The following is a 26,915-nucleotide window of genomic DNA, read 5'->3' on the forward strand; positions in this document are numbered from 1 at the left end:
TTACCATCCTGCATAAAGGGGCAAATAAAGGGGAGAGTGTGGCTAAGCCTGCGGGAGCTGGCGTCTTTAGAACGAGCCATGTGGGCCAGGTGGAGGAACCCAGCAGCGCTGTCAGACCGTGACCCAGCTGGAGGAAGCAGGGAGGTCCCCTGACTTACTGCTCCTTCTGTCCCCCAAGCCCCTGGCAGGAACTCCCATTTGCTGAATGCCCTCAGGAGTCAGAGGGCAAAAAAATCCCAGGAATGAAGTCTGTAGTGAGCCGAGGCTCCAGGGCAGCAGGCAGGGCAGGGAATGGACATGGAAGAGCGAACAGAACAGGTGGGAAGAGAAATCAAGAGGGTTCTGTTGGAGGAAGGACCTGGGGAGCTGAGGAAGTGAATCAGTACCCTGGACAAAAGCCTTCCATCCCCAGGGACCAGCACAGCGCTGGCCTGAGGTGGGAATCTGCCCAGATTTTCTGAGAGACAAGTAGGTGGCCATTGAGGCTGGAGGAGCAAGCAGAGGAGACTAGGACATGAGGACCTGACCGAGGGAGAGGAACTGGCAGGGTTTGTGGGTCATTAGAATGACTCTGTCTTTCCTTCTAAGTGAGCCGGCCTATAAGCTAATGGATGTTTTAAGCAAAGGCCCTCACCCACTGATATTTTAGAAGACTGCCTGGGGAGAACGTGTAGGGGGAGGGCAGAATCTGAGGGCCAGTTTAGGAGGTCGTTTAACAGTCCATGTGGGAGATGATGGTGGCTACAGTTAAAGTAGGTGGCTACAGTTAAAGAAGGGTGTTTCATGAAGCCTAGGATTTTCACGAGTTTTCAGTAGATTGGAGTGCTTTTTCTTTAAGATTGTTTTTAAAATAGCTGAAAGAGTTCTCATTTCTTTAACCAGGGATTCACTTATATACATTTAGTAACATGCAATAAAGTATATGGATTAAAGATGGCATGTGAAGTAAAACATCTTTTCTGGAAAGTAAATGCAATACATGGTAATAGACTCAAAAATGTTAATATGCTTTCACCACAAATCCAATTTCCAAAAACCCTAATGAAATGATGTGATCACATTTAAATGCACGATATGACATTATTTATAATAGTCAAAACTGGTGACTACCTAACAGGGAATTTAGGGTTTTATGGAAGAATAGATCGACTACCCAGCCTTCAGGAAGTCTTCCACAAGTTTTATTAGTTTAGATGATTTTAACTGATTTTGCAACCAGGCTTTTGGTAAAGACAGAATACCAGAGATTTCAATACTGAATTCTTTGGAGCTTGAATAATGTGTTGCCAGACAGATGAATTCTGGCACTCATCCAGAGAGAAATTAGGTTTAAGGGCCACTCATGAAAATGAAAGTAGTATTTCAGTAGAGGACATGGTATTTGGTCAAAACGGTCTGTTACTTGGGTCACGGAAGAGAATAATCACAAATAAAGCTTAAAAACCAGGTCGTGACTGGGCTATAAAAGTCCTTAATTGCCAGGGTAAAGAGACTGCATTTTATTCTTTTATTTCAAGGACCCATAAAAGATTTTTTTCAACAGAAAATGCATGATCAAAAAAGCACCTTTCTAAAATTAACCTGACAAGCAATAATGCAGTATTTCACAGATTCTGAGTTGGAAGAGTTCCTGAGAGTCTTCTGACTCCATCCCCTTTGCGGACGAAAGGCAGGGAGCGTGAAGGGCAGGCTGCCTCAGTAACCAGGGCTGGAGGTGGTCAGAGCTGAACTCTAATGGGAGAAGTCTGAATACGAAAGAAGGTAACTGCGTCTTAAAGTTCAAACAATTTTGTACTAAAATGTAAGACACTTTCAACCACAAGATCTGGACCCATTCCACAAACATTTTAGTGTTTCATCTTGAGACATCATTGGCAAACTACGTAGGCAGTCTGGAGCAGGATGCGTTTCTACCAGCTTCCTTTAATAAGACACATGGCGCAAGATTATTCTGTACAATTCCTTGGCACTCAGAGTGACTCTGTTACTTCCACTCTCCAATTCCATTCATGAAACCACCTTAACCCTATTTACTTACTATTTCTATAAGATGTAGCTTTCTTTATCTACACCAATCTTTCAAAACTCATGTTCATAATTGCTGGTATATAAATCAACTGAGTTTTACTGTAGGTATATGAAATAGGGTTGCCAGACAGTCAAACATCTCCAAGATCCCACAGAGCACTGTCCAAAACAAAACACTGTTTATAAAATTGGTCCTGAACTTTATGCATAGCTCTAAGAGCACAAATAATGCACACCATCATTATGAGTGTCCTGACATATAGATAATCTGAACCAAGTGACTTGACTGCAGGTTAAAAAAGAGTTAATTTGATTGTAGTTATAATTCTTTTCTTTGGTGCAAGTTAAGAAAATTGTTACGGTTCATCTCACTCTGGTTCTGTATCTTTTAAATGTTGTTATTACTCTTCTTACTTTGATGGTTCCTGGTGAAGATTATGGTGTTTTACAAGCTCACTGATGGTCTTAGTTGCATAACTCTGTGTATGTACTAAAAAGCACTGTCTGATATACTTCACACAGGTGAATTTTAGGCTATGGGAATTATTCTAATAGCTGCTATTATTTAAAAGCCCACTGAGGATAAATAGGGGTAACTAACACAATATTCCAGCCTATAATTAATAATCAAAATGATCCCAAGCTGTCCTTCCCAAAGCTATCATTATTGACATAAATGCCCATTAAACTGAAACAAAGGGATGCCCAAAGTATACCTGGACAGATATAGACTATTTATGCTCAATTACTCTCATATTAACATTTCTTCACATTCTCTGGGCACAGATAAACTGAACCCAGGAGTTCCCTGATTAACTAATTCATGATTAAAATCCATAGTTAATAGCCCTGGCTAGTGTGGCTCAGTGGCTTGAGTGCCAGCCTGCGAACCACAGGGTCCCCAGTTCAATTCCCAGTCAGGACACAGGCCTGGGTTGCAGGCCTGATCGCCAGTTGGGGGCGCTCAAGAGGCAACCACACATTGATGTTTCCCTCCCTTTCCTTCTCCCTGCCTTCACCTCTCTAAAAATAAATAAAATCTTTTAAATAAATCTATTTTTATAAATAAATAAAATTGGTAGTTAATAATAAACTCATAGACAACTAAATCAATTATATTTTAGTAGTTATTTATAAAGACATCATAGTCTAAGGGACAACTTTTTAATTTACAAAGTAATAATTTTTCAATATTTAATTTTTGTACTGCATTTTATATTGGGCAGTATTTTGATTTTTGATTTAGCTATAGTCAACTCATAATAATTCATAACTAATAGAGACTAAAGACATAAAAAGATGAACAGTAGATTAATCATTAGCTAGACAAGTTCATATATATATATTCATAGAATCACAAAAAGTCAAGACCTGGAAACAACTAACTCCTTCATTTATAGATGAGGAAACTGAGGCTCTGAAGCTAAACTGTTCAAAGTAACAGCTACTAAGGGGCAGAACAAAGGTTCAAATCCAAAACAGTTTGACTCCAAATTCCAAGGCTCTGTGATTTATAAGCGGAATTCTTATTACACAACCAACATGAATTTACAGCCCCAAAATGTTAACTTTGTCTTTCTTGTTCTTAAAAGAATAAAATCATTTTAATCTATAAAGTAAGCCCCCTCCATAAGTAGAAATTTCAAACAGCCCTTTTAAAATTTCACAATAGCTTTAACAAATGGAGTGCTAAGTTCAAGCCAAAAATTATCTAAAAGTAGAGTTAAACAATAACAGGTTGTGGGGTTTTGGGTAATGCTTGTCTTTTTTCTTTTTTTTTTATTTTTTTACCTTTGGCCACGTCACACTCCTTAATCATTTTCAGAAAGCTGGAAATTTCCCTATCTAGTCTCTGTTGGCATGTTTGTGCTTTCTGGAAAAGAAAACAAAAAGAAGACAAAGTTAAAACAAGCCACTAAAATACTTGTATATTACAGACACTTTAATGTTTCTATCAAAACTTTAGTTCATAGGTAGATACATTATAATAGCTGAGACATATTCCTAACAGAGAGAAAATGGTAAAAGAGTTTCCTTAAAAACTGAATATTTGGGGTTGGCCAAAAAGTCCATTTAGTTTTTTCCGCAAAATACATTTTTCATTTTCATCAGTAACGTTATTGATTTGGGTATTTTGAGTAGGTAGGCTATCTCCCACAGGGTGGAACATTAATTGTTGGCGATTAATGTGTTGATTTGCTCGCTACCAGCTGCAACTGGTCTCCCTGCCTGTGGAGCATCGTCCAGCGAGAAATCTCCAGCACAAAACTTCAAAAACTACTTCTGACATGTTTGATCAGTCATAGCGCCTTCTCCATACACTGCACAAACTTTTGCATTTCAGTTGCATTTTTACCTTTCTTAAAATAATACCGCATTGTATGTCAGAAATGTTGCATATGTTCTTCCATGTTCAATATTAAAATGGCTGCACAAAAACTCACCAATTATAATGTTTTTTTAAGGAACACTGATATGACAACTGTCACAATACAATCTAACAAAATTGTTTCGAATGAAGTTAAGGACAACTAAGTGATACTAGAGCCATAGTATGGAAAAAATATAATGGACTTTTTGGCCAACCCAATAACATTTAGTTAATCACATACAGATTAATAAAAATACATATTTCTAAATTCTAAGTACATTCAATGTCAGTTGTATAGACACTATGCAACTGCCTTAATTACTCCTTGTAACTCGATACACCATATGTATCTGAGGAGTTAGATTTCTCTGATTTATTAACACTTAAAGGACTTGATTAAATTCACTGAGAAATTACAAAATACATTTCTTAATGTATTTTAAAAACTAGTTAAAAACCTAGATGCTAGTAATGTGTAGAAATCACAAATTGATTTTTATTCAGCAATCTACACACAGCCACCACACAATCAGGCAAATAAGGGTATTTTCTTAGTAAGAAAAAGCTTATAAAAATAATGTGGTATCAATTACAGAAAGCATCTTTCTTTATAATTTGAAATTTCTCCATTTTTAGGTCCCTAAAAGCAAAACAGTTTTATGATGTAAGCTGTATCTCATCTTAGTATATATTTGGAAGTCCAAAATAAAAATCAGATAAATCCATTTATTATATTAACAATGCAACTTTAAGGGTTAATTTTATTTATAACTTCCCTTTAAACAGTGGAGGAATAAGCAAGAAAACTGTCATTACAAAGTTAATTGGTTAGGGCAATAAGAAGTATTGATTCTGAGAATCTTGACCTCATCAGTATGAGAATCACACTCTTGTAGGGAGAACACTATATTTAGCTTTATGAATTGTCCCACTTTGCATTCCTACTCTCAATGAGCCAACCACTACACATTTTTGGTCCCCCCAATCAGACCTATGTGCACAGGTGACAGAGGTAAGTGACCCTTTCCCCCTTTTCACCTCTTTATAAAATTTTTAGTGCTTCTGAACTCAGCCACAGAACTAGTCATGGTGCCACATTAGTGACAAGCCATGTTCTCTTGAAAATCTGCATTACTCTGTCTTGAGAGCTCTAACAATATAAAAACACAATTTTTTTTGGTATGTGGAGAGAGAGAATACCTACACTATGCCATCTAAAACCCCTTAGAAAGTAAAATGGCGTGCTGGCTAATTTTTTCAGACACAGCGTGAATACAGGTTAAAGGCAGGAAAAAAGTCCATCTGGAGGCACTGAAAACAAGCACTGCAACCAAATGTAAGACTCATAACTTATTAATACAGAATCGTCATTTTCTCTCTATACATATTTAATACTCCTGCCCACGTTCAAGTTGACACTACTGTTTTCCTTTTTGTGGTAAGAGATGGATACACAAAAGTAAGAACTGGATTCATTTGCAGACTGCAAATCTCTAATAAACATGATAGCTCCTGAGTTTATAATTAAAGATAAGACACACTCTCCACAGCATCGTCCTCAAACCTGAATCGCATTGGCCTTCCCTTAACTCTCCAACAGTTACTAGAGAAAGTTTCCTTGATTAATGATTTACTAGTTCTAAAAGGTACATAATAGGTCAGCTGGAGAAGATCACTTTCAGAAACTATTTTAGTTGGTACAAAAGTTTCTTCTGTTATAAACAATGGTAGCATTTAATTGGTGTTAAAAAGAACAGAAGGAGGTACAATAAAATATAACACATTCCAATTTGCTATAATCTCCTTTTAGCTATTGGTTATATTATGAAAACTTAAGTCTATTTATGAAGGTTAATGCTTCTGAACTCTTTGCAGAGCCTAGCATGGAGTCACATGCTATTAACCTTATAGGGAATAAGGGACTTTTTTTAGGTTTTAATTATTATTTATTCTACATAAATGGGATCCCAATATGAGCCACGTTCTAATAGCCAAAGCGTGGCAGTGTTCTGAAACCACGTCTTCTGGGCACAGAACACAAGACCAGGACCACACCCAGAGGCCCCCAAGGGAGCCGCTGAGCCACACTCACAACCCGGATCTCCTGCTCCTACCTCTGCCAGCCCAGACGTCAGCTTTTGGATTTGTCTGACTTAAGTTGATGTTAAACTACTTTATGACCCTTGTCCTTACAGGACAGCTTAAAAATGTGTATCAGGGAGGTGGTCATCTAAGGAGGAATGGGCAAAGTAGGAGGGAGGTCATTAATTCCAGGCCATTCACTACAGCCAATCCACATGAGGCAAATCAAGAACAGAAGCAGACTGCCTTCTACTCAGCAATCAAAACCAACAAACTGCTGATGCACAGTGAGGGCAAGAAGACAGGCACCGAAGGGCACATACAGCACAATTCCAGTTACTTGAAAGTCGGGCACAGGCATTGTCACCTTCACCTGTAACAGAAAGCCCCTCGGTGGCAGAGGGCATCGTCTGGAAAGGGGCGCAAGGGAAGTCTGTGAGGTGATGAAAACATTCTATGTCTCGACAGCAGTGGTTGTCACACAGGGTACACACATTTGTCAAAACACAACAAACTGAAGACGTAAACTGCACTTAGTCGATTGTATAAAAATTGTACCTCAATATCTTAAACTTTTAATGAAACAGACTGCAGAACCCTGCTAACTTTGCTCTTTGTAGAAGATTGCCACTGTTGCAAGCACTGGTACCCCAACTCATCTCTGAGCCTTCCTAACTCCAGCCAAATCTGCTTCAAAGATAACCCCATGCTGCGTCTCCCCTCAATCCAAGTCAACCCACAACACATTATTCTTTTTGGTTCCTGGTGATGAGTATGGTCCTGCTCTGTAATCTTCGGAATGTTTTGTTTTGGAATAGATATCTACATAAAGTAAGAAATATGTCTATGTAAAGAAAGGCAACTCTTCCTCACACGTCTATCAGCCCTAGAGGACTGTTTCCCCTCCCAGCTTCAAAGCGGAAACTGCCAGTCAGTTCACATCTTCCCAGGGCTGGTCTCAGCCTGCACAAACCTGTGTGTGTGCACCCGTGCTGTTCTTCTCCCAGGTAACAGCACATTAGATACAGCACTTCATACCTCACCCTTTTCACTTAACTCTACGTTCTAAATAAATCAATACATAGAGAGCTGCCTCCCTGTTGCATGGGCACGCCAGTCTTCACTTATTGGCCCTGTGTGGATACATATTCTTCTTCCTGCACATTCATTGTAATGAATCACTTATTCTTAAATCAGGAAAGTTTGATATTATTTTCTCATTTGTATAAAATTTAGCAGCACTGCTCATTCTTACAGTGAGTTCAGACCCTTTAGAATAAAGATACCTTCAACAAATAAAACCCCATTCTGTTCGAACCACCCCAAATCTAAGAGCATAGCCCAGTTGTGTTCAACAGAAATTCCTATGATGGTGGAAACATTCTGTACCTGCAGTGACCGAGGTGACAGCCACATGTGACTGTTGAGCACTTAGATGTGGCTAGATAAAATGAGGAGCTGATTTTTTAATCTGAACCTAATTTATTTAAATATAAGCAGCTGCACATATTTAGTATTTATTGTACAGTTCTATATCGATATTTTGTTTGAATTTCTTCTCTAGTTTTTATTTCTCAAATATTTTTAAGTTGCTATGAGGCCAATATTTCTGTGACTTGTCTTATTCTTCTCTCACTAGTGGCCTAACATCAAGGCAATGACAGCCAGCCAGCCGAGAGAAATGTTTTAAGTTTCTGGAGGCCCTCACTTTGGGTGGAAGTAAACTGAGACCAAAAGCATCGTATAACACGGTCAGGTTTTTCAGTGTGAACATATTTCTCCCCTGATTTCTTATAGATCTACTTTAGTCCAAAAGTATGTTGAGGTTAATGTTGACTCAGATGCTTTTAGAGCATTGCGGTCCCAGCGTTCCTAACTTCCTTTAGACAGCCTATCGACATTAAGATCTGTCTCACAAACCGGTCCCAGAATTTCCTTGCAACTTAAGAACCCGAAGATCAAGGATATCCTGGAGCCAGTCTCCCACAGGCTACAGTCCAACAGACTCTAAAGCTCATTGCAGATTTCCCTATTTTGGACCAGCCTTCAGAGGCTGACACAAAGTCAAGAGTCACAGAATCAGCATCTAAATTCTGTTGGTCAGAGATATGCCTAGAACCTGAAAACCCTGAAATCCTGGCTAAAACTCTCATTGACTTTAAGTGCTATGAAGTCTAGAAAGCAAACACTTCATGATTTTAAAGGTGACACAGAAACACAATATTCAAAATGAGTAAGATGAAAGGTATAGTTGAGGCTGAGAACATATTTGAAAACTAAGCTAAAAAAGAAACATTTAATTATATGCAAATTAGTATACTTTTGCTTTGTCAGTAGCTTCTACTAAAAAGGTCTTAAAATTACCATAATCCTGGAAAGATATTGGTATACTTCATAAGTACAGGTTTTATCATTTACCATATGTTTAGGATAGATGAATAGGCAAGGGTGTCTTTTCACTTAGGGAATACTGACAAAAAGTTAAAATATGTAGCAAAGTTCTTTTACTTGTTAAACATGATTTTGGTCACAGATATTTAAGCCTTCTTTATTTACCCAAACAGTTCTAATGTCATTTAGATGCTCTGGTAGATGTAATTTTGCAAAGTTTACTCATCTGAAAATTATGTTTATGGTTGTCACATTAGGCTTTAAAACAGAAATAGTTCTTCTAAAGCCGCTGTCAATAAATTCTGGGGAATGTCTTCGATACAACACGAAACAGCTCAAATTCTTTAACGTTCCATCATAAATTAAGACTGAGGATCAAAAGACTCAAAATCTCTCTCTTAAATTTGTAGGACCTTAAGAAAACTCCTTAGTATTATCAAACAATTTCATTAAAGTTTTTTATTTAAAAACACTCAAATCCTATAAGTATTTCATTTCATTAAAAAAGAAAGGATTATATTTAGTAGGCAAATTCATATGCTCTGATACAAGTATTTGGATTAAAACTCATCATCCTTTCTTAGTTCTAATTCTTCCAACCCAATTCCCACTTAAACGGTCCAGCCAAAAAATGTATGCCAAGAAGAAAATGCCTATTTCATTTCCATTACAATACATTCGCTGATATTTCTATATGGATTAGACACCGATGTCACTCCAGACAAGGGCCTTTCCATTCGTGACTGATGCTTTACCTTACCTGTAATCAACGCAGTTTACAGATTACAAGTGATTTTAAAGAAAACTATTGAGCAGGAAATGTATCACTATGGTTGCGTTACTTAAACTCTGAAATATGCAGTGAAGTCATAAAGGGCAGCAGGTTAAGTTATAGATGCTCCCCCTACTGGCAGCAGTTTTCAAATAGAATAACAATCTGATCACAGTGAGGTAAAAATGTTAACAAAAAAGATACATATTGGCACATGCCCACATCTTTAGAGCGCATAAAGACATTTGGTAGCATTACTGTAACAGACACTACAAACAGTAACAGAATATTACGTGACAATGAGCAATATTATTTCCATGGTCAGAACTCAATTTCAAAATCTCACATTAAAAAAAATTTCAAAATTCATGCTAAAACTTGAATGACAGAGTGAGCTATAAAGGTCAGGTTAAGTTTTCCCATTTACCTCTAAGGATTCCTTCAAGTCCGCAGCAGAAACTCCATCTTCCTCTTCATCATCAGTCAGCTGGTCCTGGGAACAGTAGTGAGTGCTGTAAGCAGAATGTTCTTCTATCGCTTCTAGCCAGTCCTGAAACACCCGAAGATTTCAAGTAAAGTGAGATACATTTTTACTCAAAAGAGGTAACATGACAAGGATCTAGAAAGCACAAAGTTTACATAGAGAAAAAAATACCATGGTCTAAAAAAATGAAATAATGATACGCATCTCTTATCAATGACAAGTCTAGATTAAAAAAATTTCCCAGTACTTTAAGAAGGTATCATTTATAAGTTTATATATTCACTGATATTAATACTGAAACACATTATAAAAACTAAGTAAAGGGGTGCCCTGGCTGGGTGGCTCAGTTGACTGGAGCATCGTCCCACACACCAAAGGCTGAGGACTCGATTCCTGGTCAGGACACAGACCCAGGTTGCGGGTTCAGTCCCCAGTTGGGGTGCAGATGGGAGGCAACCAATTGCTGTTTCTCCCTCACATTGATGTTTCTCTCTCTCTCTCCCTTCTGCTCTAAAATCAATAAACATATCCTTGGGTGAAGATTAAAATAATCAATTAATTTTTTAAAAAACTAAGTAGTGGATGGAGAATCTTTCATGTAAAATTCTAGGTTATAAAAATTGTTGAATTGTTATAGACTAATGTATCTAGGAAGAATTTTACTGACTTGCAATCAAATTATAAGCACAGGAAACTCACCACTTTCAGAGAGCCAACAACTGCCTTCATGACTTAACTTTTACTACTATTTTTTTTTAAATCATTGACTTCACAAAAAATTATTTGCCCTAAAAATACCTGTCTTACTTATCCCTGATTTCGTATAGTATTTACTCAGGTTCATGGCTTACCATTTTATGAAATGTTGGGACAGTCATGATTTGAACTGTTTAGGGTTCTTACAAGGCCAGAGTGAACCACTTGGGAAGACAGATTCTCTCAATCCCTTACATAATTTAGAAGAAACCAGAGAAATCTGCGAATACTGCTTTGGTCTAACAGAATGTAGACTCTCCATCAAGGAACCGCACTGTGAATTCTGTCACATGAACCCTTGTTCTCTTGCTTCCTGCTGCTGCTCAATTCATCAAAAAGGAAACTAAGTCCACACACACTGTCATAATCACAACAGCTGGACTGGCGTCCAGGTTCCGTCGGGCGAACTCAACAATCACGTAGTTAGGCTTCTTCCCCAAACCGGTAAGATTCCCTCACATTAATAGAATCAAATGAAAATGTGTATATATGAACAGAAAATATCTGCAGGTACATGTTGCTGAAGAACTAATTCATAAGCCAAATTTCAAAAAGCTTCATACGATCACCCCTGTTAAAAAGGTACAATCAACAAGATACATTCCATGTTTCTAAATGTTCTTTAAGCTTTACGAAAAATAGATGAATCCAAAAAATTACCTCTCTTGACTGCTGAAAGCTATTCTTAGGAACCTTGAAGCCATGAAGAGTGTCATCAAAGCATTTAATAAAGAAGAGGCAGCTGTCTGCGGATTTTACCTTGGATATAAAGAAGTCAGTAAGGCCACCGTACTCATGCACACAAAATAGAACCTTAAATTATTTCTACATGAATTTAAATTTATTAACATGATTTAATTATACCCAATAGAGTAACATTTAAAATACCACCTGCTCATTACTTCTTATAACAAGTACTTTAACTGAGTATAAAAGAATGAAAAGTAGATAGGATTGATAAAGATGGGAAAAAGGAAAAGAAGATAAGAAACATTTCTTTTTAAAATATAAATTTAGAAAGCGAGGGGATTTAGGAATGGAAAAGATAGACTTCTGTTTCAAGATCCTACCAGAGGACTCTCTCTCACCCCTCTGCAGAACTATGAAGACCTACATGTCAATCAAACAGCAACTACTGCAAGGAACTGGAGAGGGAACAAAAGCCGACAGACTGGCGGGAGTGGGGAGGGGGGAATGCACATTTTCTTGGAAGAAAGGAAACAAGGAGCTTTACAAAGAAGTTCCCACCCTCAAGTTTTTTGGCCTGGGACTAAGTACAGTCCAAATGGAGATACGACAGCAAGGACACATGTGGGAAAACCCACGGTTCTTATGTTTACGGGAATTAAAAACAGAAAGCTGGGGAGTCACCAATACTACCCAGAGTAGGGAATCCCCAAAGGAAAGAGACAGGAGGGGTCCCTAAACTCTGTCTATTCACATCTCCTATGCACAGAAAAAGATTCAAAGCAGTCATTTAAATATAGCCTATCTAAGTGCAGACTGTCCAGGAAACAGTTTACATGCAAACCCAGCCAAGAAAATGACCTGCTAACGCAAAGGATATTAACACTCAGTGGAGAGAAACAACGGAATACGGAACCTCCAGCACTTAACATTCATAGTGTTAAAGATACCATTTAAAATTACCTGACACATTAATAAGGTTTGGAACATACTCTCCAATGAAATCTAAGTAAAAGGCAAAGACTTTCAGAGTGCACAGTAAGGACTCAAATACGTACTATTTACAGAAGACAAAAATAAAAAGTGTTGGGCACGTTGAAAGGATGCAAGTACAAAAAGCGACACTACGCCAACAGTAGGCATAACAAAGCCAGAGTGGTTACATTAATATCAGTGAAATAGAGCTCAAAACAAACTGTATCACAGAAAACAAAGAGAAGTGCCACATAATAAGTGGGTTAATTCACCATGTGGAGGTATGTGATCAATGACAGAGTAAGAAATAAACAATTTCACAAGCATGGTTGGAGATTTTAACACCCCTCACTCAGCAGTCATAGAAAATATGAACACTATCGGCCATGGCAACCAAATATTTATAGGACATGACAATCAACAACAGCAAAACACACATCATTTTCAAGTGTATTTACTACGATAGTCCACAAGTAGAGCCATCAAGCAAGCCTCAATTCATGTGACAAGAAAGAAATTATATAGGATGTGTTCAATGATCAAAATGAAATTAAATTATAAATCAAAAACAAGATAATCAGGAAAACTTGGTTTTTGGAAATTAAACAACACACATCTAAATATTCATTGGTTGAAAGAAGATATCACAACAGAAATTAGAAAATATTTTGAACTAAATGATAATAAAAATACAAACTACCAAAATTAGCAGGACAAAACTAAAAAGCAACAAAGGGGGAGTACGGCTTTAAATGACCAAGATTAGAACTTCGGTGCACAGCTGATGGGAACATAAAAATGGTGCAGCCGCCAAGGGAACCAGTGTGAGAGTCCTTCAGCAAATTTAAATGGAACTACTGTGTAATCCAGAAATCCTGCTTCCAGGTATATATTCAGAAAAACTGAAAGCAAGGGCCTGAGGAAGAGAGATGCACGCACCCGCGTTTACTGCAGCATTGTTCACAACAGCCAAAAGCTGGAAGCAATCCAAACGTCCACTGATGAATGAACGGATAAAGAAAATGTGGTAGACACATACGATGGAATGTTAGTCAGCAGTGAAAAAGAAATCCTGTCAGTCACATGCTACTGCACGGATGAACCTTGGGGATATTGTGCTAAGTGAAATAAGCCAGTCGTAAAAGAACAAAGCCTGCCCGCGTCCACTTCTCTGAGGCATCTCAAGCAGTCGAACTCACAGAAACAGAGTGGCATGAACAGCGGTACCCAGGGTTGGAGGTACGGAACAAGGGAGCACAGAGTCTAATGGGCACAGAGTCTCCGCTGTGCAATGTAAGAAAGTTGGAGACGTGTTACACAACAGAGTACATACTGTAAAAGCTACTAAACTTTACACCTAATGGTTAAGATGGTAAATTTTATTTCCTAAGTTTTACCATCATTCAAATTTTTTTAAAAGGAAAGAAATTCTGACACATGCTACAACATGGATGAGTCTTGAGGACACTACGCTAATGAGACAGAGCAGTCGAAAAAGAACAAATACTGCATGATTTCACTCATAAGAGATACGTGGAGTGGTCAACTCACAGAGGCAGAAGGGGGAATGGTGACTGCCACAGGCTGGGGGCGGGGGTGGGGCCATTGTTTATGGGCACCGAGCTTTATCCGGGAACATGAAGAGAGTTCTGGAGATGGACAGTGGTGACGGCTACAAAATAATCTGAATGTACTTAATACCACCGAGTCGTACATTTAAAAATTAAGATAGTATATTTTACATGATGTATGTTTTATATTTTATTTAACAAATAAAAACTTAGGAGTTATATATCAGAAAAAAAGATTATCAAATCTTTGGCCTAAGAACCTACCAAAAGAAACCAGAAAGTAAACAGTCACTCAATGAAGGCCCATTAGCTTGTATTGCTATGGGTTGATATTCGTAAATAGGGTTTAAATAGACATTTATATAAGAAACATTATAAAACAAGGTAAAGTATAACACAGCAGAAGCTAATCAGTTCCAGAAAAGCTAAAGACCAAGAAATTTTAAAAGAGCAGGGGAAGCAACTTGTTTGTTTTGGCTGAAGGTAGACAAGAATAAAATAAAGAACCCAACTGAGGAAAAACCCTGGTGTTGACTGGATCAAGAGCAGAAACTCGGGGGCAGGAACAGAAGAAAATGGCCAGGACTGCATCAAAAGAAGAAACAAAACGATGAGAAGGATAAGACTGGAAAGAGGTTCCCTGGCCTTGGTCCAACGTGGGAGAAGGAAGGGGTGTGAGGAAAGTGAAGGGACAGCTTGTGTCACTGGGCTGTGCTGCTGCAGAATGCGACTAAGGCTGTGGACACCGCTGGACGGAGGGTGTTCTCCCCGGAAAGGGCAGGCTCAGCTCCAAGCGTGGATGGGCCACCGCTGCACATCGTCCACAGCCCTGACGCCGGGCAGGGCAAACAGGCTGTGTCTGGGTCCTGTCTCGGGCTCATCCTGTCTTGGGTTTTCCAAAAAGGAAAACCTTGTTTTATGTTTGGCTTGGTAAAAGTAAAACAGCCAGAAGTAAATATGAAAAATCTCAGAATACTGATTTTGATATAGGCTTTAAATTTTAACACCAGAAAATCTTCATTGTCCTCATTTATCCACATGCAAATACATATATACGCACATGTACACACATATGTATGTAAGACTATAGAAACACACGGTGGGGCAAAAGTAAGTTTACAGTTGTGAGTACATGAAAGTTTACTCTTTTACTGTTATTAACTAATATATTATTTTCCATACAAATGTAAACCTTTTACCCCACCCTGTACAAACATCTATTTCTTATAAATGTTTTTGAATCATCTCTCATCCCACAGTACATGAGGGTACACAAAAGCTGATTTGGTTTAAAGTGAAGATTGTCCCCAATACTTGTTCTCAAGTACTTTCTACCCAAACACTTAACAAGGCATCTTATACAAATGGTTCAGGCCAACCACTTGCAGAATTGATTTCACGGTTTGAGCAAAAGACGCGCATGCCGTCCTACCGTGCATACTGCTTGAGTTAGGTGTTTGCATCCCTGGCGATAAATCTTACGGACTGCATCAGGCCTTCAAAATAAAGAGTAAATTATCAAGGTGAAAGGGAAAGAGATAAGTGAAAACTTTTCATTTTTCAAAATTGACATGCTGAAATTGAGTAAGTATAATGATCATAATACTTACTGTTTCCTATACCACGAAAGGACTCCATGTTCTAACACCACCCAGAATAATCTCCAGCCAAAAAATCTTGAACTCTAGGGGAAAATGGCAAAGATTTTCTAAGCTGACACATGTTGATTCAAGCCCGACTGAAAAACAGTTAGTTATGAGAGCTCTGAGTCTTCCAACTGAATAGCACTACTGAACATTAGAACAGGACTGAACGCAAACTTAGGCCCTGGGTGCCGTGACGAGCATGCCACCGCTGCGGGGGGACAGGAACAGCAGAAATGACGCACAAAGTCCACAGTCTGGCAGTGCTGTTCAGGGACGTTTACGAGAAAAATATCGGGGGCTTCAAAGATAATTTCCTCAAAGTCCTGTTGAACTTCTAAAAAAAAAAGATTATCCTAAATTTATTTTATGCAATGAAAGGATACATGTACTAAAACATACAGAGGGAATGTTTGCAGCAAGTGCAGAAGAAATTACATGCTCTTATATAGTTAGTTATAGAAAATAACTGAACTCTAAGATGCAATTTTTACAACCGGAAAGACTTTGCGTGTGTGCTCTGTGACAATTCAAAGATTAAATTCTTCCAGAGTTCTGAAAAATAATACTGTGATTCTATGATTAAGAAAAATGCGTCTTCCCTCATTCCGCCCAGACTTGCCCACCTAAGAAGTGCTGGGTGGTGAACGCACAGGACAGTGACCGCTACCGAGGGGTGCCCGTGGAAGCCCAGCAGTGCAGCAATGGCCGCCTGATCAAAACCCAAGCATGACCGAATCACATGTACTTCCAAAACAATTGTAAAAAACTTATCAAAAACAGAACACCTGAGAATTCTTCTCCCTAGCTTTACAGTTAAAAAGGCATCCCAACCTACCTTCCAGAGAGGGCCTTCAAATCGCTTCAGTGCTTTGTAGAGGACCTATTGCAAAACATATTTTCATTAAAAATGCACCAATATAGTTTAAGAATTCAAAAAAATTTACAAAAAATTATTGTATAAATGGAATCCATTACTACGTACCTTATTACCAACAAGAATGTGCTTCACTTCAGCACCCTGGGCAAGGTCAAGGGGCTTCTGATCTGCATAAAATAGAGGAAAGGCTGTCAAGAGCTTAACTGCACTATAAATTGATGCTGCGATTGCAGCACATAAAATATTCTTTCATTATTCCATCAACTCCACCTTTTTCTTCTCCCCCAAAATTACCTACTTAAAGCTGCCATCTCAATTCTTTATGGCCTCCTTTTCATAGCTAATATTAAGCCCACAAATCAGATTAACATTGGAACACTCTGTCCATGTTCTGTGATCACTCAAGCTCTCTTGCTTTAAGTCACTGAATTAGTTTTCCTATGGCTGCTATCCCAAATTACCACAATCTTGGTGGCCTAAAACAGCTCCTACTAACCCTCTTACAGTTCAGGAGGTCAGAAGTCCAAAATTATTTCACTGAGCGGACATCGAGGTGTTGGCAAGGCTGCATGCCTTCTGGAGGGTCTAGGGGAGAATCCGTTTCCTTCCTTTTCCAGCTTCTGACGGCCACCTACACACACCCCTTGACTCATGGTCTCTCCTTCTGCAAAGTGCACCCCTCCAGCCTTGGCTCCATCCTCGCATTTTTTTCTCTTGATATTCTGATCCTCCTCCCTGCTCCCTCCTCCCTATGAGAACCCAGCAGACTACACTGGGCACACCTGGATAATTCCCAATTCTCTCCTTGTCTCAAGTTACTTAACTAATGACATCTGGGTGGGGCCATTATTCAGCCCGCAGTAGCCACTGTAAAGCAGCGGAAACACCTGACAAAGTAAGGGTGTGACGTCCACAACTGAGGACCAAAGGAAACCATGATAATGGAGAATGAAACCAGCGTGAGATTATGGCTTCCTCGCACATGCTAGCACTCTACCAAAAACAAAAAAGAACAGAGTTTGTTTGTCGAGGTTAATTACTGGGTTCTGAAGTGAGCAGGACACTACATGAAGAATGCGCATTGAAAAACCCCACCTTTTAACCCAAGCTAGCTTGTAGTTGCCAGAGAAGCAAAGGCTACATGTAAAAATTCACAATAAAAACCAGCCCTTCCAAAATAGTGTATCGGACTGAAATATTGTTTATGCAGTGAAGTGATATATGCTACAAAGAACCTTTTTTAAAAACCTGTATTATCATTTCATTATTAAGGAGCCCACTCCTCTGACTACCATGAAGCCCGTGCTGGGTTAACAGTGACATTTTCTGGAGGTGACTGCACCCCTGGCTTTCTGCTTATAACCACGGCCCTCCTCTCTACATCGGCTGAAGACCAGACTCAAGAGGCCTCGGCCCCTGCCCTTGTATTCCTGGAAGATGCCAAGGCTGTCCATGCAGGAGGCTTCTTCAGAGGGGAAGACGATCTGTTTTCCCAGAAGACAACTGTCTCCTTTGCTTTATGAGGCAGAGAGCAGTCCCCAACCATGACCAGGCTGGGACCTGCACGGGCCTCAACAGACAAAAACCTTTTAATAAATACCAAACACCTGGTATGTGTTGGGTAAAATTTTTGTATAAATATTTCTGAATAAGAGTCTATTATGCACCAATTAATATTTTAGGCACTGGGTATTTAGCAGTGAACATGACAGAAAAAATGGGGGGATAGAAAAAGGGAAAAAAGATAATAAATTGATAGAAAGGATATACAGCAGGTAGTAAACTATGCTATGCCAATTTTTTTAAGTGAATAAGACACAGAGTGACTGGGAACCAGCTTAGATTGGGGATTGGGGGCGGCAGGGACAAATCGGGGAAGGCCTCTGAGGAAGGGATATTTAAATTGGAAGGAAGATTCAAACCTTGTGAAAATAAAGGGGAAAGACATTCCAGCAGAAGGAACAGCTAATAAAAAGGCTCAGGAGTCGGAACTATGTAGTGGTCAAGAGATACAGTCAGAGAGGTAGACAGAGCCACATCATGAGAGCTTAGTAGGTCTGACCGTTGTGAGCCACTATAAGGAGTCTGAGTTTCATTTTGGACGGCACGTAAAGCCACTGAGGGGTTTTAAATAGAAAAGGACCTGGTCTGACTCACGTTTAAAACACTGTCAAAGTGTTAAAAGAAAAAAAAAAAACTTGTAAAGATAATTGGGGAAATTTGAACTTTCACTATTTGATGATGCTTAGAAATTATAATATTACTAACAGGGTAATGCTATTACGGTTTTGTTTTAAATATCCCTATCAAGACGGAAGTCACATACCATACAACTCCTCCATTTAAAGTGTATAATTCGATGCTTTTTAGTGCATTCATAGAGTTGTGGCACTATCACATGGTCACGTTTTTTTAAAGGAGCCCTTATATTTTATAAATATAATATACATATGTAGACAAAATAGCATATTTTATCTATACATATCAATCATTATTGGTAATTCCTGCAAGAGGGTGATGTGTACATCAATTAATTATACTATTCTAATTAATTATACTATTCTATTTTTTAAGCTTTGGTAATTGCTACAATAATTTTTAAAAAACTATCCTGTGGCTACTGTGTGGAAAATGGCTTGTAAATATGGACGAGAGAAAAGCACGGACAACAGTCCCAAAGCAGTTGGAGGGACCTGGGGGTCTAGACTAGACAGTCAGTGGTAAAAAGGGGGAGAAGTTCATGAGTTTAAGCTTTATTTTAAAGGCAGAGTTATAGAACTGCTAATGGGGAAAGCTGGGGCTGACGGTACATTCTTTAGTGGGGAAAAAAACTTTTTGTAATGTTAACTGAGAAAGTGCTAGCACATAGGAAGATGTCTTATAAAAAGGCCTGCCAACTCTGTTATTTTCATTCTGTCTACAGGGCATTTGAGAAATTATTCCTTCAGGCAGAGAGGAGGACAGTGTGATTTCTTTCATAGAATTCTGCCCTAACACCAAAAATAAATTCTGAACTCCTGCCAACGAGCTGAATTCCCAGTAGAGAGCCCTCGTTTCTGCATCCAGTGTCGAAAGTGCCTGGCGCACAGTGAGAAGTCCAGAAAATGCCTCTGAACTGAATACGACGGCCTCCCCGCCTGGACGGGCACCGTGCCAGCCGTTTCCCAGCTGCACTATGTCTCCTATCAACCTCAGTAAAATAAAGTGAAGCACAGGAATGATCCAACGGTTAGATTCTGCATGACAGATTTGTCCCTTAATGGGAAGACTACATAAAAATGTCAACACTCTCCAAATTAATTCACTAGAATGCAATTTTAATTAAATGCCAAAGCATTTTTACTAATAACCCACGGAAACTGTTTTAAGTGCCATCTGGAAGAATAAACAGATAAAAATGTCCAAGAAAACCCTCAAAGAAGAATAACAAGGGGAAACCGTACCTGATACTAAAACATTACAAAAATAATCATAAAAGTACAGTAGTGCCCCAGGAGGAAACAGATGAGACAACGAATGAACAGAAAACATAAAAACAAAGTAAATTCTTCAAATGTATAAGGAAGGCATAACAAAACAATAGGAAAAGATTGTGCAATGAAAGGTAGTGTAAAAGATAAGTGATTAGCAAATGTGCCGTGTCCTAAGACACACTCTTGCACCGCTTTTCCTGCTCAAAATCCTCCAACCACAGCCACAGAGCTGCGCCTCTGGCCACTTTATGAGGCTACCACCCTCCTCGACCTGCCTTGCTCTTGGCACCTGGCAGCTTTCTTCTTCTTCAAATATGCCAAGTGCTGTCCTACCCCAGAGATCTCACACTTGCTTTCAATGCTTTTCTGCCAGATGCCCACTGGGCTCACTCCCTTCCCCGATTCCGCTCCCTGCTCAGTCCCTCAGGGAAGCCTTCCTGAACCCCCTTTCCAAAACCGCGGCCCTCACTCTCTACCCCTTGGTCCCATTTTCTTTTTCTGCACCTTACTGCCTGGCATCACCTGTGTTTTGTCTGTGTGATGAAAGATAAACGAGAAATATTTACCAAACCTCTCCCTAGTGTAGAAGGGTTAGAAGAAGTAAAAAAGAGGATCAACAAACTTGATTAAAAGTTTAAAACATTCTTGCCTTTAAAAAAAGACTCAGAAAATTTAGTCATACGAAAATAAAAAAGCAAGTGGTGTCCTTTTCACTAGAGTTTTGGGGCAGAGATTACATAACACCCGTGTGAACTACTGCTTGCCAGAAGGCGCGCCATAAAGACTGTGCTTCCAGGGACCATGTGGAAAACTGTGGATGCTTGATAAAAAAACAGGATTTTAATATGTCAACTCTATTTATAAGCCTTAAACTGAAGTGAGTGTAGATACTTTCTAAGGTGTTCAACAGACCACGCCCTTCCACCATTCTCTGAGCACACCTCCCAGAGAAAGACCCGAGCAGCCACAGGATCTCCATGGCAGCCGCAAGTGTGCACTGGGGCCCTGCCCCGATCACCCCACATGACTGCACCAGAGGCAGATACCTGACGCAAGCGGGTACCATTAGATTCTCTCCCAGTGAAATTTAAAACAGAGGTTAGGAGATCCTGGTCTACGGAGTTACAGGGCAGGCAAGTCCCATCAGGCACACTGACAATCACACACAGCTGACCTGCTGAAAGACCGAAACGACAGACCATGTCAGAACAAGAGCAAGCTACACACACAGTGAGTGGCACCTTCTTGGTTCCAAACAGCTTCCTGGTTCCTCATTCCATCCCTGCTGATGCCTAACAGTGTTTCTGCCTCGTAACACCATGAGACGCCTCTGTACTCTTATATTAGTAATATTTGACTTTTCTTTTGTCTATCTTAAGTTGGTATCTATTATTTCACGCTTTTAAACAAAATCTAACAAAGAACAGATGGATGGTTGCCAGAGGCAGGGAGCGGGGCGGGGGGGGGTGGGCAAAATGGGTGAACTGGATCAAAACAATCTTCCAGTTATAAAATAAATAAGTCCTGGTGAGGTAATGTATAGCATGGTGACTATAGTCACTAATACTGTACTGTGTATATGAAAGTCATCAAGATAATAAATCTTTAAAGTTCTCATCATAAGAAAAACAATGTAACTATGTAGGTGACAGATTAATTAGACTTACCATGGTGATCATTTTGCAGTACATACAAATATCAGATTATTAGGTTGTACAACAAACTAACCTAATGTATGTCAATAATACCTTGATTTAAAAAAGAAGTGAGAAATTAATAAAAGATGTTCTGGAAAGAATTCATTTTTTAAAAAATCTACTCTACTAAATTTCATAAAATTAAGAATGAAAAACTAAATCATTGGATGTTTAAGTCACAGGTGATTACAATTTTTTTTGGTGCATTCATTTTTCTCACTTCAACTGTAAGTAAAAATTACTTTGACAATTTAAAAATGCTCTAAAATAGGAATGAAAATAGACATCTGGCCAAGATGGAGGCCTAAGTAGATACACTTTGCCTCCTGATACAACCAAAAGAAGAACAAAAAATTGAAAAACAAAAAACTATCAGAACTGCCAGAAAATCAAACTGTATGTAAGTTTAACAACCAAGGATTTAAAGGAGAAACATTCATCCAAACTGGTGCACCAAGACAAAGAAATGTGGCCCAAATGAAAGAACAGATCAAAGGTCCAAAACTAGAACTAAGCGATGAAGAAACAGCCAACCTATCAGATGCACAGTTCAAAACACTGGAAATCAGGATGCTCACAGAATTGGTTGAACTTGGTCACAAATTAGATGAAAATATGAAGGCTATGCTAAGTGAAATAAAGGAAAATGTACAGGGAACCAACAGTGATAGGAATGAAACTGAGACTCAAATCAATGATTTAGAGAAAGAAGAAATAAACATTTAACCAGAACAGAATGAAAAAACAAAAATTCAAAAAAATGAAGAGAGGCTTAGGAACCTCCAGGACAACTTTAAACTTTCCAACATCTGAATCATAGGGGTGCCAGAAGGAGAAAAGAAAGAGCAAAAGAAAGAGAGGATCTTAAAAGCAGCAAGAGAAAAGGAGACATTTATCTACAAAGGAGTTCCCAAGATTGTCAGCTGATTTCTCAAAAGAAAACTTGTAGGCCAGAAGGGGCTGGAAAGAAGTATTCCAAGTCATGAAAGGCAAGGACCTACATCCAAGATTACTCTATCCAGCAAAGCCATCATTTAGAATGGCTTTGAAAGACAGATAAAGTGCTTCTCAGACAAGGTAAAGTTAGAGTATTTCATCATCTCCAAGCCCTTATTACATGAAATGTTAAAGGGACTTATCTAAGAAAAAGAAGATCAAAACTAGGAACAGTAAAATGATAGTAAACTCATAACTATCAACAACTGAACTTAAAAACAAACAAAAAAACAAATTAAGCAAACAACTAGAACAGGAAGAGAATTACAGAAATGGAGATCACATGGAGGGTTACCAGTGGGGAGGGAGATAGGGGTGAATGGGAGAAAAGGTACAGGTAATAAAAAGCATAAATAGTAGGTATAAAGTACACAGGGGGAGGTTAAGAATAGTATGGGAAATGGAGAAGCTAAAGAACTTACATGCATGACCCACAGACATGGACTAAGGGTTGGGGAGAATGCTGGTAGGAGGGGGTTACAGGGTGGAAGGGAATGAAGGGGAGAAAAAAAGGGACAGCTGTAAGAGCATAATCAATAAAATGTACTTCATAAAATAGGTATGGAAATAGGTTAGAAGAATGTACAATATGCCCAAATAACACAGGTTATATTTTAATAATTTGTGTATCATCTCTCACCCTGATTATCCCAATGGCCTCTTAGCAGCTACCCCTTGTCCCTCCTCACCCTCCTCGAACCTATGCCCCTCACAACAACCAGGGTGATCATTTTTATAACATAAACCAGGTCATATCACTGCTGCATTCTAACCCTCCCAGATCTTCCCATCTCAGACAGACTCAAAACCAAAATCCTTTCAATAATCCGCAACGCTTTTCATGACCCAAGCTCCCATTGCTTCTCCAACCACCCTCCTCTTCCCTCACTCTGCTCTGGAGGTACTGGCCTCCTTGCTTTTCCCGACACCCACACACTCTGACCCGTCACCCTGGCCTGGAACCATGCTCGTCTCCCACATGTGGGCAGGCGTGCTCCCTCACTTCAAGTTTTAAATACCATCCTACCAGAGAGCTTTTCCTGTCACCCTTTACAACGTAGCAACCCCGTGTACACCCAGCACACTCCCGATCCCCTTTCCTCCTCATAGCACGTATCATATCTGACACATTGAATATGTGCTTTTTACTGGCCCTCTCCTATTAGGATACAAGCTCCATGAAAGGAGGCACTTGCCTGTTTTTTGCTTTTTTTTTCTTCATGGCTCTAGAGCTAGATCCCCTCTGGTACATAAGCACTCAATAAATATTTGTTGAATAAATGAATGTTTTACTTACTATAGGTTCACAATTAGTCTTTTTATCCAGCAGGCAGGCCCCCACTGCTTCTCTTTCCCTTTAAAATTCTCTGCCCTGGGCTTCTCCATATAAATATAAAATCAGCAAGACAAGTTCTGTGAAAACCCTTTGAAGATTCTGGCTGGAATTGCTTTGAATTTATAAATTAATATGGGGAGAACTATTAGCCTTTCAATGCTGTTTTTATCCCACCACCAATATGGTAGGTCTCTCCATTTTTTTCTGGTTTCTTTTTTATCCTTTAGTTGCATTTGTAATTGCCTCTATTTAAAATGAAGCATCGATGTCCTGCCTGGTGTGGCTCAGTGGATTGAGTGCCAGCCTGAGAACCAAAGGGCCGCTAGTTCGATTCCCAGTCAGGGCACATGCCTGGGCTGTGGGCCAGGTCCCCAGTAGCGGGCACCCAAGAAGCAACCAGACATTGATGTTTCTGGACCTCTCTTTCTCCCTTCCTCTCTGTCTAAAAATAAATAAAATCTTTTTTAAAAATGAAGCATCTTTTATTAAATGGTTCAACATTTTTTTGCTATTTTTGAAGTATTACCTTTTTAAAAATTACATTTTCTGTCACAATTAAATCATCAAGCTCTTCTTCTATTGCCTTGGTCTTCTTCAATTTCAAACAAGGTTGAGTTTCTCTTTACTTAAAAAAAAAAAATCTTCCGCTTGGCCAAGAAGCCATTCCTTCTGTTCTTAAATAAATATGCAAAGTAGAAAAAAGTGGCGCAGCCTCAGCTTCTTCATTTCCTACTCAGTCCTTAGCCCCTAACCTAGCTTTTGCTCAACTGCTCCATGGAAACCGCTCCTTCGGACAAGACCGTGGGGCACTGCGTCCCCGGACTCCACAGCCTTTTCTCAGTGTTCATCTTCTTCGTTTTTAGCTGCACACGAGAACGCCCTACTCCTTAACCCTGCATTTTCTCTCTTCCTTTGGCTTCTGTGGAACTGGTGTTTCCCTGGTGTGTCCTTAGTGCTTTCCCTTTTCCAGATGGACAGGCAGGAAAAGGGCGCATCTGGCAGAGAGAAGAGTACATGCAGGTTGGGGCAGTGTAGTTAACCAGAGAGCCTCAAACGGTTGGGTATTCAGTAGCTGGAATGTGACCTGTCCAAACTGAGATGTGTGTTAGTATAAAATATACACGGGATTTCAAAGACACAGTACCAAGAAAAAATGTAAAATATCATTAATAATTTTTTTCTTGGTTACATGTCGACATGGTATTTTAGCTATACTGCTTTAAATAAAACACATTAATGAAATTCCCCTTACCTATTACTTTTTACTTTTTACTTTGTTACCATGGCTACCAGAAAGTTTTAAATCCCCCATTACATGTCACCCATACACGTGGATCCCATTACATGTCTGCTGGACAGCGCCAGTCCAGGGGATAAGGGCCAGTCAAGGAAGAGAGGAAAGCAGACAGCTCTGTAACTTCCTTTCTCTTCCGCTCTCACTGATGTCAGCAAAGTTCAGGTCCTAACCACCTCTCATCTAAGACCACTGCAAGGATTCTACCGATCCCTCCCTCCACTCCTGGAGCCGACACAACCTACCCTGGACACTGCAACCACAGTAATCTCTTTAACGCAAGTCATCCCTCCACTGCTCATCTATTTCTTCTTCAGAGTCCCCCTGACCTTTAACTTCAAGGGTAAGTCCTCTGGCATTTGAAGGCTGCCCACCGTACAAGTCTGACCTGCATTTACAGGGTTACCTACACTACCGCCCCCCCTTCACGCACCTGGATGTGCCAAATAGGGACGTCACCTAAACCGGACTTACACTTTCATTTCAATGCCTTGGCTCATAATCTTCCCTCTGTTTCAAATAACCTCTCCCAAGTTTCAGCATATCAAAATCTTACTAATTATGGTATTATTTACATTAAAAAGAATGGGTGGGGGCTTTTGTTAGAGATACAAGCGGAAGTATTTAGGGATGAATTTTTTAAATCCTACTAGGACTTCAGGGTCTATATCAAATACCTGTTCCTTGTAAAGATGTTTCTAATTACCCACGCCTTCAACGAACACGTGACACGTTGAAGGTTGCCATGTGCTGTGCATTACTCTAGCTGCTGGGTCAAACAGTAAAATACTAGCCCTTAAGAGGCCAGTCTAATGGGACACAGCTACATATGCCAACAATCACCGTGGAGTATGATTTAGGCTACGATGGAGGTAAGCACAGGGTCCTGCGGTGCCACCGACAAGTCCTAACCCGGGCTGGTGATCGGCAGAGGGGAGCACTCTAATAAGCACTGCATGTGAGCCCCAATGGAGCAATCTCCCTTTGAATACGGGAGACACCTTTTGGAGCGTCTGATAGTCCAATTCATGCATGACAAACTGTCATGTACGTACAGGTGACACTCTTTATTGGTAGATTCCACCCTTGCAAACACACCTATTGCTCAAATTTTTTGTAATCCCAAAATTAATACTCCTGGCAATTTCTCAGTCATTCACAGGCATGTCCAGAGTAGTAAAAAATTTGAATCTTCTGATGTACATGTTCCCCGCTGAGGCAGAAAAGGTGATCCCTGTCTTCTTATTTCAGTTCCCATACTGTAAACAAGAGTGCTCATCAGGGGCCACCTGGTGCCACATCTTTCGTATGGCTTTTTGCCGGTGACTTTGCTGTTGAAAGTAGCTAGCAAGCATGGTACTGGAGCATCATCCAGTGTTCCTAAGCACAAGAAGGCTATGACATGCCGTCTGGAAAACACGTACGTATTAGATAAACTCTGTTCAAGTACGTGCTACAGTGCTGTGGGCAGTGAGCTCA

At 39.6% G+C, this 26,915-nt stretch overlaps 1 protein-coding gene across 2 annotated transcripts in view; it reads right to left on the minus strand.

Annotated features, from left to right (window-relative positions):
- OSBPL1A (oxysterol binding protein like 1A) overlaps positions 1–26,915 on the minus strand; it is a 211,983-nt gene that overhangs the window by 122,961 nt on the left and 62,107 nt on the right. For both annotated transcript variants that reach the window (XM_037134083.2, XM_053664391.1), the window contains 7 exons: positions 16,746–16,807; positions 16,599–16,643; positions 15,728–15,801; positions 15,550–15,613; positions 11,545–11,643; positions 10,072–10,194; positions 3,820–3,901 (listed from right to left, as the gene is read on the minus strand). In XM_037134083.2, coding sequence (XP_036989978.2) covers positions 3,820–3,901; positions 10,072–10,194; positions 11,545–11,643; positions 15,550–15,613; positions 15,728–15,801; positions 16,599–16,643; positions 16,746–16,807 — 549 coding nt within the window. The remainder of the gene's footprint in view (positions 1–3,819; positions 3,902–10,071; positions 10,195–11,544; positions 11,644–15,549; positions 15,614–15,727; positions 15,802–16,598; positions 16,644–16,745; positions 16,808–26,915) is intronic.

Source organism: Artibeus jamaicensis, unplaced genomic scaffold, assembly GCF_021234435.1.
Source record: "Artibeus jamaicensis isolate MK-2021 breed Jamaican fruit bat unplaced genomic scaffold, CSHL_Jam_final contig_354, whole genome shotgun sequence".
NCBI classification, from domain to species: Eukaryota; Metazoa; Chordata; class Mammalia; order Chiroptera; family Phyllostomidae; genus Artibeus; species Artibeus jamaicensis.